The sequence below is a fragment of the Pteropus alecto genome, unplaced genomic scaffold, assembly GCF_000325575.1.
Source record: "Pteropus alecto unplaced genomic scaffold, ASM32557v1 scaffold94, whole genome shotgun sequence".
In the NCBI taxonomy this organism is placed as follows: domain Eukaryota; kingdom Metazoa; phylum Chordata; class Mammalia; order Chiroptera; family Pteropodidae; genus Pteropus; species Pteropus alecto.
In genome coordinates, this window is record NW_006437736.1 from 2,568,084 (window position 1) to 2,589,115 (window position 21,032).

At 49.9% G+C, this 21,032-nt stretch overlaps 1 protein-coding gene across 5 annotated transcripts in view; it reads left to right on the plus strand.

Annotated features, from left to right (window-relative positions):
* LARGE1 (LARGE xylosyl- and glucuronyltransferase 1) overlaps positions 1-21,032 on the plus strand; it is a 484,407-nt gene that overhangs the window by 440,326 nt on the left and 23,049 nt on the right. For 4 of the 5 annotated variants that reach the window (XM_015591589.1, XM_015591588.1, XM_015591590.2 and 1 more), the window contains 2 exons: positions 10,168-10,331; positions 19,846-20,124. In XM_015591589.1, the coding sequence (XP_015447075.1) occupies positions 10,168-10,331; positions 19,846-20,124 (443 nt within the window). The remainder of the gene's footprint in view (positions 1-10,167; positions 10,332-19,845; positions 20,125-21,032) is intronic. The other variant, XM_025048690.1, reaches the window with a different exon arrangement.

Here is a 21,032-nt window from a genome sequence, read left to right on the forward strand (position 1 = left end):
GGACATTTAGTCATTCAAACAATCACCATCCTCAGGGCTAGTGATCCAGAGGGAGCATTGCAGATCCAAGCCCTGCTCTCACAGTGCTTGTCTAGTGAGGGAGGCGGACAAGCAGGGGCTCGCTCTCCACTGTGATAAATGCCTGGATGGCGGGGGAGCTTGGAGAGCACACAAGAAGGACAGAGCACACCCGAGGAGGAAGAAGGTGCATCAGGGAAGACTTCCTGGCAGGGGCGAGGTTTGAAGAATGAATAAGGAATGAGAGGTATGGAAAGTGAACTCGGAGGGAGGAAGCAGCACAAGCGGTGGAGACCTGAGGTGAACGGAAAGCGTGGCACGTTCAGATAAAAGTGAAGGCAGTGTGAGAACTAAAAGGGCTGGAACATTCTTTTTCACATTATTTAGTTTTTTTCACTGTGAGTTTTCTCAGATCACTCATTTAATACTCATGTGACCTCAGAGGAGTCACGTGCATGCTCTGAGCCTCAGGTTCACCATCTGATAAATGGCGACAGCGACGCCTTTGTCCTAGTGTTTCCTGGATAATTTATGTTAAATCACCAAAAAAAGAAGGACTTGGCACCAGCAGCACCGTGTTCATTGGGATGCGTTTTTTCACACACACCACAGTGTCCAACCCGTCTGGTGACAATTCGTGTGTGCCACAAACGGGTTTCAGGTTTTATTAACCTTTCTTCTAAGAAGGTCTGGCAGAGAGAGGAACCTACAGAGTCACTTAGAACTCTGTCTCTAAAGTACGCGAGAGCTGTGCGTTTGCTCTGGGTCGGGCAGTCCCAGCAGAGTCTTCCACCGATCGGGAGACGGCAGGTGGGAAGGAGAGGGCTCGAGCTTGGCCTTGCTGCCAAAAGCATAAATAGATTCAGGAAGTCAAGGGATTCATCTCTTCGGTGAGGAGCTAAGATGCGAGAACAGGCCTCATTTTAGAGTCTGGGTAGGAAGAGATGAGGTTCCAACGGTGTGGTAGAATGACAGTGGCTAATGGGACGCAGCCACTCCTGTGCCATGGTGTGTCCAGGCATCTCTCCCCAGAACCTGTAAGTTAATTCATATAATGCAATAAGCATTCAGTAGGCAGGCATTAGTTATTATTTGAAATAGCGACGGAGGCTAGAATTCTACACCTTAGCATTTCTCTCCCTTTCCCTCAGTAACCCAGCCCATGAAGCACATCCAGGAAACCCTGGGACACCGCAGAGCACAGTTGGATGATCACAGATATTCTCTGCCTCCTAATCCATGCAAAAATCCTTCTACAGCATCCCTAACAGGCTTGCATCTGGCTTCTGCTGGAATCCTCCCAAAGACAGGGAGCTCACCACCTCCAGGGCTTACTCCACTGTTGGAAAGCCCCAGATGCTAAGCCATCCTTCCCCATGTTGAGCTGAAATCTTCTCTTCTGTAAGGAATCCATTAATCGAAGTCCTGTCCTCTGGAGCAAAAAAAAGGACACCTCCTGTTGTCCCTGACAGCCTAGCACAGTGTATAGCACGTTTCCAAACAGTATATTATTCAGAAACATGCAACTCTCCCTAAGCGTTGTATTTACAGAGTGATGTTTTCTCATCAAGAAAGCCTTCCTCCACCTAAGGGAATCTTCCAGAAAAAGGAAGCTCACCTTTTTAAATGCAAAACCATTCAAATACATACATTTTAACCAATTTGGATGGGAAGCTTGCTAAAGTACATGCCCTTCCTTTAGTCACCAAAGTATACAACACTCAATTTACAATTTTCGATGACTAAGATTGCCCTGGGTAGGCTGAGGGGGCCAGGAATTGACCAGAGCAGGGAGGGTGCTGTTTATCCTGGCAGGAAATGGCCTCGGACTATCTGCTGCTTATTCTGCAGCTTCCTTTCTGACAGCTGTCACTTTCAGTTCGTCAGCTTCAGAACAACCCTTTCGGCACTCACCTCCCTGTTCATCCTTTCGCTGGCAGCCAAAAAAACAAAAACCGATGATATCGAAGTCAGAAAGACCACTGGTAAAAGAATTATCCACTGTCGTGTTAGAGGTTAAGTTATGAAACACAGCGGACATCCAAAAAAAATGCAAAAGAAAGGGAAAAAAAACAACAAAAATAGACACCAAGAGTTTTCACATTTATATGGAATTTTAAGTCAATAGACAGCGTCTGTCGACTTAGAGCTTCCTTATCCTGTGTCCACAGCAGACATCACTAATCAATGGCCCCTCTCTTCCCCTCACCACCACCCCCAGGCTCTGTCCCAACCCCAGTATCCTTGCCCAGACAGTACTCCAGGGAGCCAGTACCAAACTCCAGGCGGTGACACAGGAGATGCTGCAGCCAGGGGGAGCAGCCCTGCCCTAGACATGATCCACTCCCCTGCACTGGGACGGCTCTCCATGCTGTTCCAAGGCCTTTCTCTGCTTCTTCGGCCTTTGACGATTGGAGATTTCCTGCAGGGTCATCGAAAGGGAACAGCTCTAATCTTCACCACATTTGAGGGAGGCGGGCATCGGAGTCACATCTCACAGATAAGGAGAACCAAGCTCAGAGGAGATGAGTGGCTTGCCCACAGTCACACACCTCTGAAGTCATTGGGCCGCGATTTGACTCCAGGTCTACCTAATTCTAAAACGACAATCCAAGGCCGTGCTTCCTAAGTGGATCTAGCTCCCTATTTAAAGTGAACGTAATAATACTCCAAGTCCTTCCGCGATTCTCCCAGTTGTTTTTTACTTGTATAACCATTCTTACTCTTTCAGACCCCTGCAAGGTGGTGGTTATTTACTCTGTTTTATAGAGGAGGAAATGGAGGCTCAGAGGATTGAAATCATAGAACGGTTTGGCGGCAGCACTATAACTGGTATCAAGCTTGACTCACAGCTGAGCGGTCTCTCTACAAGCGTTGAAAACACTCCTAGATCTGAAATGGCGATATCGCCCTATCTCCCAGGGCTTCGTTTTACGCTGGAGCACTTATCACTCATCAATATATTCTTGACTTATTTGTTTTGTCCATCACGCCTCCCCCCATTAGAATGAAAGCTCTGTGACTACATGGATTTTTATCTGTTTTATTCATCAATATATCTTTATGCCTCAAAGATTGACTGCCTGGCACCTGGTATGTGCTCCTCGAATTTTGTCGAGCAAATGAACTATTACACATCCTTTTCTTGAAGCATTTGTGGTGTGCTAGACAGTTTCTTGAACTTGAAATCAGAAAACCTGGCCCCAGGACTAGATCTATGACATTGGAGATAACCTTCACCTTCCACAAGCCTCAGTTTTCTCACCTGTCGAATGGTCATAAATAACCGCAGGCCAGGCTGTCGTGAGGGTCGAAGGGGTTAAGGTATGCGGAAAAGGGTTAAGGTAGGCGTTATCGTTTTCTGCTGGCCAGAAAGCTTGTCCTGGACACCATCCCTTCCAGCTGCTCCGAGGTCCTGCCTCATCAAGAGGATGGCTTCCAAGCCCAGCTCCCTCTTGTTGCAAGGGTGGTGGGTCACCTGTGAGGCCCCTTTCCCTGCCACTGAGCCCACCAAGAAGAAAAGCCAATCACATCACCATGGCTCAATCAGAAGTTAAAAATAAGACACATATAAACAGATTCTGTAAACACTTTACAGCATCAGCGTGCACGGCAATGCCAGGGAACAGATGGCTCTGTGGAAACAGCTGTATGCCAGAGAAACCCCCAGAGAAAAACCAGAATGTGTTATTGCTCTCACGTGTGAGCCGCGTGTCACCAGCTCTTTAATCACACGGTGGGCAGCGGAGCCCAGGGTGGACAGTGCCCAGAGCCCTAAGACGGGCTACCGCCCGAGGCAGGCCTCCAGTGCCTTCCACCAGCATGTTAAACTCCAGAGCCTAAAAGATCAAAGTTTATTTGCCCGGGAGGCCAGGAGAGGGGACAAAAAAGAGAGCCACGGGGCCAGGATGTTCAGTGAAGTCCGCACCATGGACACGCCACTGTGACCTGCTCTGTTCACGTCCCGCTCCGACTTAACACACATCCCTCTTTCACGCCCCTAGATTCTGGTCGTAATCTAACCTAACGTGCCAGGCGCTCCGTCTCCTTGTGTAACATGCAAGGGGGCGGCCCTGGAGTAAGACTGCCTCGTGTAGAATCTTAGGAATACTGAAGATGGGATTTCGGGCCATTTACTTAAACGCTCCGCGCCTCAGTTTTCCCATCTGTGAAATGGGAATCGTAATTAGTCCTACCTGACAGACTTCGTGAGGACGCAGCCAGGTAAGACAGATCAGGAGTTGAGATCAGTGTGGCACAGAGCACGTGCCCTCCAAAATGAAGTTTGTATTAGGACGACCTGGTATTATCATCGTTCACCTGCCTCTTTTTTCCCCTACTCAGACTGCGAATAATTTAAATTGTGAAGACTTTAAGTATTGGGGTTCATTCCTCAATCTTAGCGTAAAATAAGGGCCTATGAATCGCGTGTGAGGTACAATTTAACACCCATAGCCGGGAAGGAAACCAGGCCTTTCCTTATTTCCTCAGAGCCTAGGTCCGAGCTGGGCAGAGCTGAACCTTTGCTGAACAGACCTAACCCCAGGCCTCTTCTAAAATCCCACAAAAGAATGAACGTGGCCCATGGTTGGGTTTCCTTGGTGAAAATGTTTTGGGTTCCTGGAACTTTGTTGATTAATAGACACAGCAGGCAGCCAGGAAGCTTATAATCTTGCTCTGTGTGCTTTAATAAAACTTAACTGCTTCCTGGAAACCCCAGGAGAGAGCCCTGAGGTAGGTGGGTTTCAGGAGATGTGAGTTAAAGCCCCAGCTTCTCTCAGCCGGTCCCTGGTGTCCTGGTTTCTTTACCCATCAGCCGAGGGTCACGGCGGCAGCCCTGCCTGTCTCAAACAGACATGGGGACGAACAGGTGAAGTAATGGATATGAAGGCCACGGGAAGGTGAAAGGAAGTCGAACATGTAGAGCAACATTCTCGAGCGTTATTTTATCCACCAGATGTTTCTACCTGTTGTTCTAAGGCACAAGAAGGGAAAATATCGCAAGGAGAAATGGGTGGCTTCAGCGAGCATCCTTACTTGGTCCACTGTCCTCTGTCTCCATCATTTACTATCTAGTTCGAGTGGGTGTGTTAGTTACGTTAACACAAGCAGTTCTAAAGTGGTCCCAGTGGGCTAGGAGCTTATGACTCAATCAGTGTTCCTGATTGGCAGGTAGCTTTTCTCCAGGACCCCAGACCCCTTCCATCGTATGCCTCCTCCCTCCATGGAGCCTTGGACTCCTGTACCAGAATCTTTTACTGTGGCTGACACAGTGAGGACTGTGCATGAGATAACCTTGAGTGTGGCGCCTGTAGCAGCTCGACTCTGCCCTCAGTCTGCTGAGCAGAGCTGAGCCACACAGTTACCCTAAACTGCAGGAAGGCTGGTAACACAGCCTGGCCGTGTCCCCAGGAAGAGAGGAGAACGTGAGTGTTGGTGAGCACAGGTCTCTGCCACCAAGGGGAACACATGCCTTCAGTGCTCTAGAGTCATAGAATCATCTGGCATTAGAACTAGAAACGGCTCCAGAGGTTGGCAAGGTGTCATAGTGACTTGATTATGTACAAGAACTCAGAGGACGTACACCTGGAGGAACTGTCTCGGCTGCTCGGTTCACTCATTGTGTGACCTTGAACAAGTGACTAAACCTTTCAGGCGATGAATATCTTCATCTTTAACACAGGACTGATCATAATCCCTTACCCAGAGAGTCGGTCTGAGTCTTACATGAGAGCGCCTCTGCAGCTACCAGCAAATGTGCTGGTGGAGAGAAGCCACCTGGCCTAGTGAGCGTGTGATCCGTGAGTGTGTTCTATGAAGCCCAAATGCCTTGTCTTGCTATAGAGTGGCAGAAAAGACTTTCTCGAGGTCACATAGAAAATGAGTGTCAGAGGCATCAGATCCCAGTTTCTAGTTTTCCCCACAATCTCTCTCTCTCTCTCTCTCTCTCTTTCTCTGGTTTTTCCTGACTCTGAACAGACGTCCGTTAGGCCAGAACCCAGGACACACTTCCAAGCCCTCCGAAATCCTCAGCCATCATCTCTCGCAGCTCGGAGGTCAATCTAGGCCACTGTCCTTAAGGATGAGAAGAAATAAATGCAAACTGCTTAAAGGACCATTTTCCCTGGAGTCCAAATCTCCCTTCGCCTCAGCTGGCTGCCCAAAGAAGCAATTTAGCAAATGCACTTTATCTCAGGAGAAATCTATCTTTTGTTTCTGTGACTTGCTTGTCAGGCGTCCCCTGCTTCCCCGTGGCCAAAGTGTGGGTGCAGTAGCATTCGAGTGCTGTTAATGAGAGCTCTTCCTCCAACTCGGTGTCTCCCTGGAGAAATTGCTAGTACCCTGGGTGAAAGGGAGGCAGTTTTTAAGCTGCTCAGAGTCTTTCCCCTTGAGATAGCATCAGCCATGCGGTCGGCAATAAGCAGTCCTAGATTCGAATTTGAAAAGGCACATAATCTGATCATAATAGCATGGCTAGGGTTTGTGTAGCACTCTACAGTTTACAAAGCACTTTTACATGCATTCGCCCATTTCAGAAAATTGCAAGGAATCAGTTAAATACAGAAAAACAGAAAGAAGTCAATAAAATCCACCGCTCAGAGGAAAGCTTTAACACTGTAATGTGTTCCCCTTGGCCTCTTCTCTATGCGGGTTTTTGTCTGTCTGTCTGTTTGCTGTATTGGGACCAGACCGCATACACATTTTTATGGTCTGCTTTGTTCCTGGAGCATTATATCTTCCACCAGCTCATTTGATCCTCACGTCCATCCCCAGGGAGAGAAGTAATTGTGTTGTAAAAAGGTCAATGGTTTGAGGTCCAAATACTGGATTCTTAATCCGGACCGCTTCTCTCTAGCTGTGTAACTGGCAGGGCACTGAAAGCTTCTGAGCCTCAGTTTCCTCTTCTGTAGAACAGAGACGTATGCCAAAGGACCGAATTAATAAAGCAATGCACTGAAAACATCTGTCACGTGCTTAGTCCGTATTAGCTAGGCAAAGATGCAGTCCACCATGTTGATGATAATTAAAGCTCACGGAAGGCTTCCGCTTGGTCCAGAGTCTCATAGATGCTGACACCGTATGTCTGACATCATACCCGATGTCCTTTCCGCAGTACTGAATGTGATTGATAGACAACAACGTTCCCTTGACCCTACTCCTTAAGCACTGAGATGGCCACAGGGATGCGGATGCTACCGAACTACATCATGGACACGAAGCTCATAGAGGCAGGCTGCTTATCCCCCAGGAGAGCCGATAGACCCTCCCTGCTAGGGCAGGCCCTACTTTATGTTCTAATAGCACTTTTATTGGTCTCTGTTCCCTTTCTTATCATGCGGTGGCTATGAGTACATCTATTACAGGCTCATTGAATGTACAAGGTGCTCTAGATGTCCTGGGGTCAAGGGATTCGGAAATGAATGGGATACAGCTCCTGCCTTTAGGAGTCCACTATGTGCGTGCTTTTCAGAAAATGGCTCTTGGAGCCATGTACCTTGGAATGCCTGTGTGTGCACAGAGGGGAAGAGAAAACCCCCCCTCACATGCATATCTCATGTTCTGGTCACTCATTTTCTTTCTCATATGATAAATAAACTTCTTTGAAGCCTCATCAAAGAAGGACCCTTTTCTCCGCACACATGTGCCTGGCCACACACACGTTCACACACACCCACACACATCCACACACATCTTCACACATCCCCGCTCCTCTTCATTGAACTGGAAGCCATGCACTGTGTCAACACATTAAAAGCTCAACACAAAACACACACACACACACCCCAAACAGCCTTGCTTTTGCAAAGATCTTTACAGATGTTTATTCCCTAAAGGGGAGTCATTGTTTATGTTCTTTTGCAGTGTGAGTGAGAAAGGGAGGGTGGGTATCAGCTAGTTAGGCATCTTCCTAGGAGGCATTTTGGGTTCCAGGCGTATTTGGATTCCTCCAGGAGAAAGACATGGAGACCGTTTCTGACACTCAGCCAGCCCCGCCTTCCCTGCCCTCCAGACACTTGCCATGCCATCTCTTTCAGGTGATGTTTGAGGACAGAGAGCACCCACCTAGGTGTCTTCAGGGCCCAGGTGTGTCTCCCTCTCTCCAAATTGTAATAATATCCACCATCATAATAGTATCTGCTGTGTCTTTACCTCACTTCAAACACTGCACCCTTTACATGCAGAGTTTCTGGAATCTTCCCACAATCCGCAGGTAGTTATGGTCGTTATTACTGTTATTATCCCCCATTTTATAATTGTAGAAATTGAAGCTCAGAAAGGTTACGTAACTCACCCAAGATCATACCGGCAGGAGTGGGTAGACCCAGTAACCTCAGCCTCTGTTGATGGAGCATCTTTCCTGGAGAGGCAGCCAGTGGTGGAGGGACACAGACCCAGGTTCGACCTGCCTAAGTGACCTTGAGATCTCGAAGCTGCTTTCTCCACTGGAAAATGAGGCTACACGTGCCCCACAGGAGGCTCTAAGGAAACGGGATCACGTGTACCCAGCACCGTGCTCGGAGCCTGGCACGTGTTTGTTTGCTGTCCCAAGCCTTTTCTGTCATCACAGACCCTTGAACTGCAAATATTAGAACAAATAATGGTTCAAGGATGATCACCTTCTCTGCATAACATTAAGGACACAGAAGGAAAATTAGGAGGCCATGCCTTAGCATCACAGTGAGCACTGTCTCCCGTGTGCAGCAGGTACTTCTCATGCATGTAACGCAGGAATATCGAGCACCTGTCATGCACAAGGCACGGTGCCGGAGGCCATGGAGAAGTGTCACGACCTCACCAGGGAAGTTGCCCTTAAATAATTTCAGTCCAAGCTAACAAGTGCTTCAGTGGAATCACAAGTTGAGTGCTCTTGGAGCGCAGAGGGGAAATGGGCCAGCTCTACCTGGCAGGGCCAGTAAAGGGCCCACAGTGGAGGTGCCATCCACGCTGACTCTTGAAAGGTAAATAGCAGGTCTCCAGGTGGAGAAGAGTGAGTGGGGCGAGGAAGAACACGTGCAGTCGTGGAGGTGTGGCAGGAAAAGCAGGCTTGGGGAACACAGAGAACATCACCGGTGCAGGTACAGAGCACGTGGGGAGCAGTGGCTCAGAGAGAGCGCGTGATTATCCGCAAGCATCTGGGTTTAACCCTGCAGGGCAGAGGGGTCACTTGGCTCGTAGGATCTTAGGTGGAATGAGAATTCTAGTTTCTCGGCCTTATACTGTTGGCACCGTGGCAGTCTTTAAATAGGCAAGGACATCAAAGGGAACTTGAAAAGCTAGAGTGTCTCTGATCACATCCTTTTTCACACTTAAAAGTTTTCGATAGCCGAGAATGTCTCATAGATCGCTGGATCTCAGTGATTCCCTAAGCAGCATTTGGAGACATGGGAATGCCTCTGGAGTTGAACCTGGCTGTCTGGAAAATGCTACAGGCATGTAGTGGGCTGGGGCCCAAGAGGCTGCCCATCCCCTGATGTGTGGGACAGGCTCACATAATGAAAAAGCACCTCACGCAAAATGCCAGTGATACCCCCATCCGTTATCTGTTGCTCCAGATCCATAAAGCCTCGGTGGTGTTTATTGAGGCAGCTCTGCTGATCTTGGCTGAGCCGGTTCCCATGTCTGGGGCAGCAGGGAGACTGTGCCCTGCTCTGGGCGTCTCTCACCCTCTGGTGGCTAGCCGAGGCATTTCATCACGGCACTGGGGGAGGGGCGGCAAATGTGCCCTCCCTCTTGAGACCTGGCCTCGGGATTGGGGTATCACAGCTTCCCCGCCATTCCATCGGCCAAAGCGAGTCACAAGTCCAGGTCAGACTGAAGCGTCAGGGAGGTAGGCTCTGTCTCTTTAGTAGGCGGCAATGGAAGTCACGTGACAAAGGGTAGGACTATCGGGAAGGTGGAGAACTGGAGCGATAAATGCAGTCATCTGCCGTTGCTCACGGCTTGAGAAATAATGCCAGAGATGCCCTTCGTTGTCACCTTTTTGAAATTTGATTGAAAACTGCAGAGGAAAATGAAAACAGCGAACCTGCCCTTCTGTGTTTGACCACCAGCGGCGTCCAATGGTGATAAACTCAGGGCGCAAGGGCCAGGCTCCTGGGCCCCCCCGGGCTTTCCCTCTGTTCCCAAGCCTCCTCTCCTGTGTTTCAGCTCCAGAAGCAGCTCTCCGAGCTGGATGAGGACGACCTGTGTTACGAGTTCCGGCGAGAGCGTTTCACTGTCCACCGGACCCACCTGTACTTCCTGCACTATGAGTACGAGCCTGCTTCGGACAACACGGATGTCACCCTGGTCGCTCAGCTCTCCATGGACAGGTACGGCAGACGGGCCCCGCCCCCCGTGCAGTCCCCTCACTGCTGCTTATCCCCTGATCAAGTGGAGACGGGAGAGATGTCCTCCCAGGCTAAGCACATGGAAGCCTGACATCATAGGGCCAGTGTCTCACCCGCATCCCAGCACTGAAAACCAAGGGCTCTTGTATTTTGGTGCTGGTGGTGATTTTGAGGATGGAGAGAAGGGTTGCTTCTGGGAAATGGAACTCTCCTCAGATTACCTCGAGGAAAGGAGGTGCGTTATAGGGACACACATAGGCCGGAGCCACAGCTGCCACTGGAAAGCTATTGCCGTTTCGTTCCTTCCGCGTGTATTGATGCAACAAACATCCATTGAGCTTTTATCAGGTGGCACTGACATGACCCTTGCTCTTATATGGCTCACAATCTAATGCACTGGTTCTTGACCTTGGCCGGGGCCACATTGAATCACCTGGAGAGCTTTTAAAACAAATTCACGTCCAGGCTCCGCTGCAGCCCAGGTAGGTAGGAATCTTTGTAAGGGGGAGACCTTGCAGTGTTTTGAGTTTGCAGTGTGCAGCCAGGGGTGAGAACATGAGGCTAGTGTATGAACAACCATAGACAGTTAAGTAAAATGATGATAACTGTGGTAAGTGCTTTGAGGAACCAGGATAGGTAATCACGTCCAGCGGGACCTTCTTTAGCTCATGTGATCGAGGGAAGTCTTTCTAAGGAGGGGACATTTCTGCAGAGACCTAAGATGAGAAAAGGAGTCAGGTGTGCGAGTTGCCGAGAAAGAGTTTTCCGGGCAGATGAAATAGCAGGTGGAAAGGCCCTGTGGCGGGAAGGGGCTTGCACACTCAGAAACCTGTGGCAGGAAGGGGCTTGCACACTCAGAAACCTGTGGCGGGAAGGGGCTTGCACACTCAGAAACCTGGCAGGAGACCAGTGGGGCTGCAGTATAGCAGGAGATCGAGAGGAGAGTAGCTGAGATTAAGAGGATAAAACATTATAAACTCCTAAAATATGTGGACTTTATTCTAAACATCATGAGACGTTATTGAAGAAATTTAGACAAAGTTGTTCGATCTCACTTATGGTTTTGAAAACATCTCCCTGGCTGCCGAGAGGTGAATGGATTCAGAGCCCCAAGGTCATTCACTCAGGGCCACATTTTTCTATACCTGGCTGTCCCGTGTGCCTCTCTCCCACCTCGGTTGATCGGCTTCCTCTTCGATTTACAGGTGGCACACAAAAGCCGCCCTCGTCCCAGCTTCCTTCATGTCGTTCCCCACTCAGCTCCCACAGTCAGGGAAGGAGTTCGATTGGTTCATTGTCTCTGAGCCAGCTCGGATATGTCTGGTCAGCGTATAGATGCGATTTCATGGGGTCATTTTGAGAATTAAATTACTTACTGCCTATAAAGTGCTGAGAACAGTACCTGGCACACTTACTAAGTGTTTAATAAATGTCAGTTGTTATTAGTCAGGAAGGAAGGAAGGAAGGAAGGAAGGAAGGAAGGAAGGAAGAAAGGAAGGAAGGAAGGAAGGAAGGAAGGAAGGAAAGAAGGAAAGAAGGAAGGAAGGAAGGAAGGACAAATGAACGAACAAGCACGCACACATGAAAAGGTTTGCATAAAAGTCTGGAGTTACTGTGGAGTGAGTGGAACTTTGCATCTGGAAGCATCTGGGTGGGGTGGGACTCGTGGAAGCAGATCCCTTGCTTTGATCTCCACCATGTGTTAGTGCATGATGGTTCGAGGAATTAAATAGCTTCATTGGTTAGTGGTTTCCTAGAGATTCCCAGCCTCCAGGCCCCCTGTGCACAAACACAGATATTGCTGACCATAACAGGTGACAGGGAAAGACAGAATGACAAAGGGGAGAGGGAAAAACACGGAGGATGTAGCATCAGCTCCGATCTTGACCTGCTGTGTGATCTCAAGCAAGGTTCTTTCCCTTCTCATGGCCTCCGTTTTCTCATCTCCAAATTCATGCGATCACTCAGCAGATCTTACCGAAGCATCTCTCACTACATGTACCAGGCTCTTGAGGGGCTGGGAATATGTATAAGACCTTATTCCTGCCTTTGTGTGTAGTGTAGTCAGGCCTCAGGCAGTGGATTCGTTTTCTTGTTATGTAACAAATTAGCACAGATTTAGCGGCTTAAAAAACACATTGTCTTACCGTTTCTGTGGGTCAGGCGTCTGGGTATGTTAGCAGGGGCTCGGGACTGAAATCGAGTTGTTGGCTGGGGCTGTGATCTCATGTGGGACTCGGGATCCACTTCGAAGCTCTCTCGGGTTTTGGCAGGATTCACTTCTAGGACCACGGTTCCTTTGGCTGGGGTTCTTCTAAGCTCCTGGGGGGCACCCTCAGGTCTTGCCATGTGGTCCGTTCATGGCACGGCAGCTTGCTTCTTCAAGGCCAGCAGGAGGACGCTCCAGCGTGTTCTACACGTCATCACAGAAGCAATATTCCATTATACTCCCAAGTCCCGGCTGCACCCAGGGCGTGTACATCGGGGTGCAGGAGTCTTGGGGGGCAGCTTAGAATTCTGCCTGCCAGAGACAGATAACAGTAGGGAGATGCCATGAGACCCCCACAGGATGAGCCCCCATCCCGGTGGAGAGTGGAGAAAAGACAACACAGATGTGTCCAAGGGAAGCTGTCATCTGCGCTGAGTTGGAGGCTGAGCAAATTGAAAGACAGAGCCACACAGAGAGAAGGGGCCTCCCCACGGTGGTGTGTGCAGCGTAACTACAGGACAGAGAGGACACCGGGCCCGCTGGGGAACACGCAGAGTTGAGTGTGGCTCAGCTTAAGGTGTAGGAGTAGGGAGGAGGCAAGCAAACAACTTGGCCAGGTAGGCAGGGGCTAGATCCCACAAGGCCTTGGGGAAGCCAGAGCAGGTGGCCGGCTCTTCCGGCTCAAATCTGTCAGGCTTCCAGTGAGGCTCCACGAGGGACTGACTTAGACCAGCATCCCAGAGTGGTCACCGTCGAATCTCGTGTCTTTTTGGCTTCTCACCCGCCTTGTAGTTTGGGGGCCCGCACTCTCCCTCGCTAAGCAGCACAGTAGTTAACTCACCTGGCCAAACCAGTCCTCACTTTCTTCTTCTTCTCTATGGCATTTAAAAAGAACATAAAATCTAATCCTTGATAGTCATAGTGAACGATGGGTGAGATTGGTCTTCTGTTCCCCAGGCAGCATAAATGCACCTCAGGCCCCTCAGATGAAGTACCTGAAGCTCAGATGCTATATCTGCACAGGTGAGTGGGTTCCAGAAAACCCCAGGTTCCCATCTCAGCATCCCTGGTTTTCCTCTGCCACATTCACGCCTCCTAGTAATACATTCAGTTTATCAGAAGAATATTTCGAATCAAGATCAGTAGCCAGTAGCTACCGACAAACTCAGAAGAAAATGAAAGCGATAAATTTGACATACTTTCTAATCAGACTAAAAGGTGACCCGACAGAGAATAACCTGATCCCTGGAGTCAGACACTGTCGGGTCTTGGTGGCTCTGCCGCTTCTTGAGTTTGACCCTTGGACAAATCACTTAACCTCTCTGAGCCTCAGTTTCCTCATCTGTAATCCGAGAATGATAATTATAGTAGCTACCCCCTAAGGTTGTTGGAAAGATCAGATAAGACTAGGCATGCCCCGAACTTAGCCCAGGCATCCACTCAGAGGCTCCCTAAATGATGCCAGCACTAGTGAGCAAAATCTTAATATCTGTGGTTCTACACAAAGGGACACTAGACTTGCAAAGAGTTCTGGGCTTACATCCCACCAACTTCTTTACTCGCCAGGTGACCTGTTATGGCCAAGCGAGCAAGTCACTTAACACTTTTGCATATGTTTCTCCTTCTATAGAGGGTTAAAAATATTTGCCTCATAGGGTCCTCGTTAGGATTGGATGAGAAACTCTCTGCGAAAGCCTTGGGCACATAGTTGCTAGATCTGAACACTCTGACCACAGCATCTGCACCTGGCAGGTATTTCGGAGAGGTGAGGTGATGTAGAAAAAGAGGAGAGAGACAGACACACCCCTGGGTTCAAAGGCCAGTTGCACCAGTCGCTAGCTGTGTGAATCGGACAAGTTACTTAGGGTTTTCGAGCCTCCCTTTACCTATCTATGAAGTGGCAGTATTAACTGTCAAGTTCACAGATTGCTGTCTGCGTTATATAAAATAACAGGCCGGAACGTTCTCTGTGAGTATCAGGTATGCAACAAAAGTTCATTTCCCTTCTCATAATGTGGTTTTGCCCCCAAGCTGGCTATGAAATTTGCTATCTGGAATTTACAAACAATTAGAAGAATTTTTTTTTTTTAATTATTAACAACCCAAATCTGTCCTTCTGTATACACTTGTTATCAACAAAAGAATACAGGCCAAACAGAGCCCCTCCGCCAACGGCCAGCCAGAAGCACCCCCAAACCCCCGGGCGGGCCCGGGTGCAGGTGACCCCGGGACCGTCCTTCCCAGTCTGCTCCCAAGGACACCCTGCCACCTCTCACGTCTACTGCAAACACTAACCACTGAGGCCTTCCCTTCAGACCACGCACATCCCCCAGCATGGCAGACGCAGATGCCCCCGAACACGTGGTGACAAATATCACCATCCCAGCGGTCCCTCAGAGGACCCCAGGAATTCTGCACCCCACCGAAGGAAGCCCCGCGGGACGAAAGCAGAAATTACGAAGCGGTCCCACGAGCTGGTGAAGATGGCAGAAATTCCTCCTTCCGCTCCAGACAGCCAATTATGATGCAGCAGGCCGACTGGTGCCTGTCGGATTGATTTTTAATTTAAGAAACATTTCGGGTGTGTTTGTAAACCTTTGAGTCAGAAGTAGGCCCTACGTGAATGCCACAGCGAATTAGGGGAGGCGGCATGCCGGCTCCCCAGCCCGGCTCCCTCTAGAATTCAGTTCAGAAAGGATGAACGTGCCAGGCACAGCTGTGGAGCTGGCAGGTCTGCTCCTCTCCCAGCTGCTCGGAGACTCACGCCCCCACCCCTCCTGGCAGCAGACGAGAATGGTCGAGAGGACAGTGGGCTGACCGGGAGGGGCCCCTGATCACAGCATCCTCGCCACCTGGCCAAGAGACACCTGATCTCTTCTGTGTCTTTGACAAGGTGGTTGAAGTGCTAAGTATGGTCTCGGGGGATTTGTGGCTGATGGGTCTTCTCTCCATTTTCTGCCAGTGGAGGAAAGAGAGCATTAGCTGAGCTGACAGGGCTCTTTAAGAGACCTGCTGTTCCGACTGCCAGCACAGCGTCACCTGGGAGCTTGTTAGACATACAGATTCTCAGGCCCCACCCTACTCCTACCAAACTGGAATCTCTAGAGTCAGAGCCCGGAAATCTGGGTTGTAATAAACCTCCCAGGCGATCCCAAGCGTGCTTAAGCAAGCGCCGGTCTGGAGAGCGAAAGGTAATTCTTTATCTGTGTAACAGCCAGAGTGATCTTTTAAACATACGTATCAGGCGACATCATTAAAACTGATGATTTCTCATGGCATTCAGAAGAGCAGTATCGCTGCCCACCACAGCCATCGGAGGTGCCCTGTGACCTGCCACCTGTCCACGCCCAGCCTCTCCTCCAGTTCCTCACTCGCCCGTGTTCCGTCCTCGCTGGCCCCGTGTCTTCCCACCCGAGCATGCTAAGCCCAGTTTTATCCCAAGGACTGTTTCCTCATATTGCAGACTTTCCTCCCAGACTTTCTTAAGGCCAGATCCTTCTCACGATCAAGGTCTCAAACGTCACCTCTCCGGCAGGCCTCCCCGGCGAGCCCGCGCGGCTACTCTTTGTCCTGTTTTCTGTCTGTCGCTTCTCTGGCCCTTCGTTCGCTGTGATTTTTCTCTCAGTTCGCACCCCCCACACGCTAGAGAGAGGCTCCGGAAGTACAGAAACCTCGTCTTTCTCGTTCATTCCAGGGCCCAACACGTTACCTGCACCCTGCAGATGATCAGTAAATATCTAGGGAATGAATGTATGTGTGAAAGTCAGAAATAGAACCTAAGGAGGAAATTAGAGCTAGCGCATCCACCTTTGTACAGTGGCACCGTCGGCAGGCTTGTTCGCATGGTCGCAGTACCGAGGTTCCAAGGGCAGCTAGAGGCAAGACCCACACACAAGCACTTTTTCACTTTCTTGCTTGTGTCCTATTTGCTCATGTCCCATGGATCAAAGCAAGTCACGGGGCCAGCCCAGAATCAGTGTGGAAGCGTCTGACCTAAGGGCGTGGATGGAGGGAGAGGGATGATCTGTAGCCATTTTGCAATCTCCAAAGGTGTTATCATCCCCAGTATGCGTATGTGGATATGGAAGCTCCGAGAACCATCGTCAGGGATACCAACTCAGCTCAGAGTTCAAAGCCAGGTGTGTCCGACCCCAGAACCCACAGTCACAGCTTGGCACCGTGCAGCCCGCCCGGCTCCCATGTGTCAGAATGGAACTTTGTAGGGAGTGAGTTCCCCTTTCCAGGAGAGGCTGAGTGACACCTGCCTGGACTGTTCAGACCAATTGACATTCTAGAATTTCATCCAACCCTGGTCTTTCAGGTTCCTGTCCCAGCCATCTCCCTGCCTGCTCCCTTGTCCCTACACAGACTGTGAGGCTTCCTGTCACAGGAAGACACCCCGGGGTAACCCTTGGCTACTTCTAGATCTGCCAAACATCTCTGTGGCCATTCCTGAGCCTTTTCCTCCTCGTCCCAGCATGGAGCGAAGGTGGGCTCTGTGGGGAACTGGAGAAAATCGTGGGACACAGAGGCGGACTGTGGGTCCTAATGTCAGCTCGGCACTCATTCATCATGTGTTCTTCATAAGTGAGACCCCTCTCTGAGGCTGAGCTCTTTCATCATAAAAATAGGATCACCAGACTAAAAAAAACCTCAGAGATTCCTTCCAAGCTGATAGTTCTGTAGTTTTAGAAGTAATCTTTGTCTCTTGAGACACTGTCCATTGGCCCAGGTCCCCACTCTGCCAGGTACTTTATTTTCCTATGTAAGAGACCAAAGAAAGACTCGGCCCAGAGCTTTTCATCAGCAAGAACTGCGCAGAGACAAACCTGGGGAACAGATGCGGGCAGAAACAGGGAGCGGTCGAGAGCGTTTGCTGGGTCTTTGAGGGACTGAGGTGGAGGAAGGAATAGGGAGAAGCTGACGCCAAAGGAAGCACATATTCTCGTTTGAGGGAACAGACAATGAGAAGAAGACACATGGGGGACATTTTTCTCAGCTTAACACCAGTCCGTATTGAATGACGATTTGGATCCTGGGTGTTAGGGTCAGACAGACCAAGGCGTGAATCCGGCTTCCCCGCTCTGTAGCTACGTGACTCGCAGGAAGTCACTTCACGTCCTTGAGCTTCCTCACCTGTATCACAGTGCTGAGAACCTCAACTTCGTAGAGTTACAAATGAACGTTACACGTGATAGCAGCCAGAATGGGGCCGGCCCACTCTAAGCGACAGATAAATGATAGAGATCGATCGTATTATCGTCGCATTTTTATATGTCGACAGCATTATGATAAACCTCAGTCTGTCACTGTTGTTCAGATCCTGGCAGAAAGCTTGGTTCTAAGAGAGAAGAGGCTGGAGAGAATGGGGCCTGTGGCAGAGAGACAGTAGTGGGTCGTGTCATCGTTAATTCTTGCTCGCCGAGGTTCCACCGAACATCTGGCACAATTTCCTATGAAGCCCACATGGGTGTGATGTTGGTCACACCAGCAGCATCCTTCTTCTGAGAACCTTAAGTATTTTGTGTCTCTGTTTTCATCCTCAGCTCTTCGCAGAGCTCAGAAGAAAGGCTGCTCCAAGAGGGACTTGTCCCCTGCTTGGAAAACTCAGACACGGAGTCAAACACCAAATCAGTGGGAGAATCCACAGCAGGAGCGGGCCTCCCTTCACACCCAGACGTGCCTCCCACATCCCACTCCCTCTATTTATTATCCACAAATTAGAAATTATTCTTGCCCTCGACCCCCCAGATTTCAAAGGATTTGTACAAACAGCTCCCTTCCAAGTACGGAGGCCCCACTTTTGCAGAACATAAAACCGAGGTGCAGGTGGGATCATTGAAAACCCCAGATGCACGGAGCCCAGCGGAGACCAGGGCCTGCAGCAGAGGCCGAATGCAAATTTCAGTGAGATCAGGCATTGTAGAGAATGTAATGCCTCTTTTTAAAACCCGGCTCTGGTCAATTTGATTAGCTAGTGTCATAAAGTATGAGAAACGGAGGGCATTTTACCCTGATGAATATCTTAATCCTCCAAAGAGAAAGAGGAAGCAAATCCAGGCAATACCAATTCACAGAATTACTCAGAGGAAACTCGGAAAGTCCTTTGAGAAAGCCATTGACACAAAATAGGTGTACCCGTTTTCTTTTGTTTAGAAGCCTAGAAATGCATGAAATCTATTTTCTGGTAATTGTCCGAATAAAATGGGCATTCAGGCTGAGAGAGAGACGGCTGATTATGTACCTCTTGCTGGGGAGGGAAAAACTCTAAATAGGCTTGTGCTGTTTCTTAACCATAGATTTTCTGTAGCAGGCACTTGTAATGCCTTTGGGGAAAAGAAGAACTACCTTTATAGATTTCTCTTCAAACATTTTGGCAGAGCCCTCTCTGCCAGAAGCCCCCGTTTTTTGTCTTGTTTTGTTTTGTTTTGTTTTGTTTTGTTTTTTTCTCTGTTCTCCCACTCTCCTTAGCTGGCGCCTCTTGGGTAGTCTCGCAAAATGGCTGTGGCCCGGGACATGAAGGACTCAGAAAAATGAAGATGGCATCACCCCAGGCACATTTTTGTCCCCAACATTCAAGTGTGTGTGTTTTTTTTTTGTTTAATTCCTTTTGCCAAACACTCAGTCTTTTCTTCCCACTGTCTCCAAGGCCCTGTCTATCCATGTCTGTTCCAAGTCTAAGAATCAAAGCAGACGGGACATCTGGAGCCTCAATTCCTTCATCAGGAAAATGGGGAGAAGGGCAGCTGGTGCACAGGGTTGTCGGGAGAATTCTGGGAGGTGTCTGGTCCATAGAAATGAGTCAAGTAATGGTAGTTCTTATTATTCTTGTTTTTACGGCTTGTTTTAATGCTCCTTATAACTCATAGCCTCCGTTTGGCTAAATCATCTGCGGTGGTCACTCCTCCAGGAGGTCAGTTTACCTTTGCTAAGGGAGAAGAGGAATAGGAATGTTGAGCTAGAAGGGGATCTTTAGATCATTTAATATAATCTTCCCCACCCCGATTGAAAAGAAGAGTCTGCAAAGAGAAGGCTTATGGTGGCGTGTGACTCTCTAATATCACTTATTCGGTTAGAAGCAGACAAAGACCAGAACCAGCAAGGTAAGTGTTTTCATTCCCATGTTATGGATAAAGGAGCTGAGGTTTGGTGACTTGCCTCCATGACACAGTGATTAAGATTCAGGCCAGTTGACCAAGTGTCCATGGTGGTAGATTCCTCACCCCCCACCCCAGGAGGGCAGGCGAATGATGCTGAGGTGCGGCTCACCTTCCCTGTCTCTTCCAGGCTCCAGATGCTGGAGGCCATCTGCAAGCACTGGGAGGGGCCCGTCAGCCTGGCCCTCTACCTGTCGGACGCCGAGGCCCAGCAGTTCCTCCGCTACGCCCAGGGCTCCGAGGTGCTCATGAGCCGCCACAACGTGGCCTACCACGTCGTGTACAAGGAAGGCCAGTTCTACCCCGTGAACCTGCTGCGTAACGTGGCCATGAAGCACGTTGGCACGCCCTACATGTTCCTGTCCGACATCGACTTCCTGCCCATGTACGGGCTCTATGAGTACCTCAGGTGAGGGCCCGCGGGACACAGGCACGTGCCTGCCAGGACCAGACCACCCCCCCCCGGGGGGGCCATCGTCGAGTCCAACACTTTCCTCTTCTAGATGGGGCGGCTGACACCCAGAAAGGGGCCAGGACCTGCCCACGTCCACCCAGGGGTAGAACTCCCCACTGTTGGGTTTGGGGGCGCCGGGAGGCAATCCAGCATCTTCATTTTTCTCGCGAACAGGTTTTGAACCCCAGTTTGCCTCATGAAATGTTAGTGGCAGAGCTTGGTCTAGGGAGCATCACTCTCGTCATCCAGTTTTGGATCAGACGGTCTTCATCGAACCATTCTAGAAAGATCCCTGCCTATTCTGTGAAACAGATCAAAGAGAGAGTGATGGCTTGCTGGGCGCCAGGCGCTGTTCTGAGTGATTGACAAGTAGGATTTCATCCCTGCCCCCTCCAGTCCCTCCCACTTTGGTTCTCTCATGTGGGTACTATTATCACCTTCGTTTCCCCACTGGAGACCGCAGGACTGAGACCATAAGCCGTCAGCCCGAGGTCACACACCAGGTAGAGGGGGAGCTGGAGGCACAGCATGGCCAGTCCCTAAGCCAGGGCGGGTCCCGCAGGACTTCTCATAAGATGCGCCCCAGGCCCTGGGCTCGCTCTCCATCACAGCCGCCTCTCTGACTCTCCAGTGACCCTTCCCAACTCTCGCCACACAGAGGGGCAGGTGTCCCAGGGCTGGAGAAAGCACCTGCCTTGTGAAAGACTTGGATGGCTATATGGGGACTGACATGCATTATGGCGTGACTGTCTGAACTGAGGAGGACTGTAGGGTTCATATAGCCCTAGAGTCCCCACGTGAGAGAACCAAAGTCACAGGGGTAAATGGTCAGACATTAAAGTTCTTTATTACTGTCATTTGTC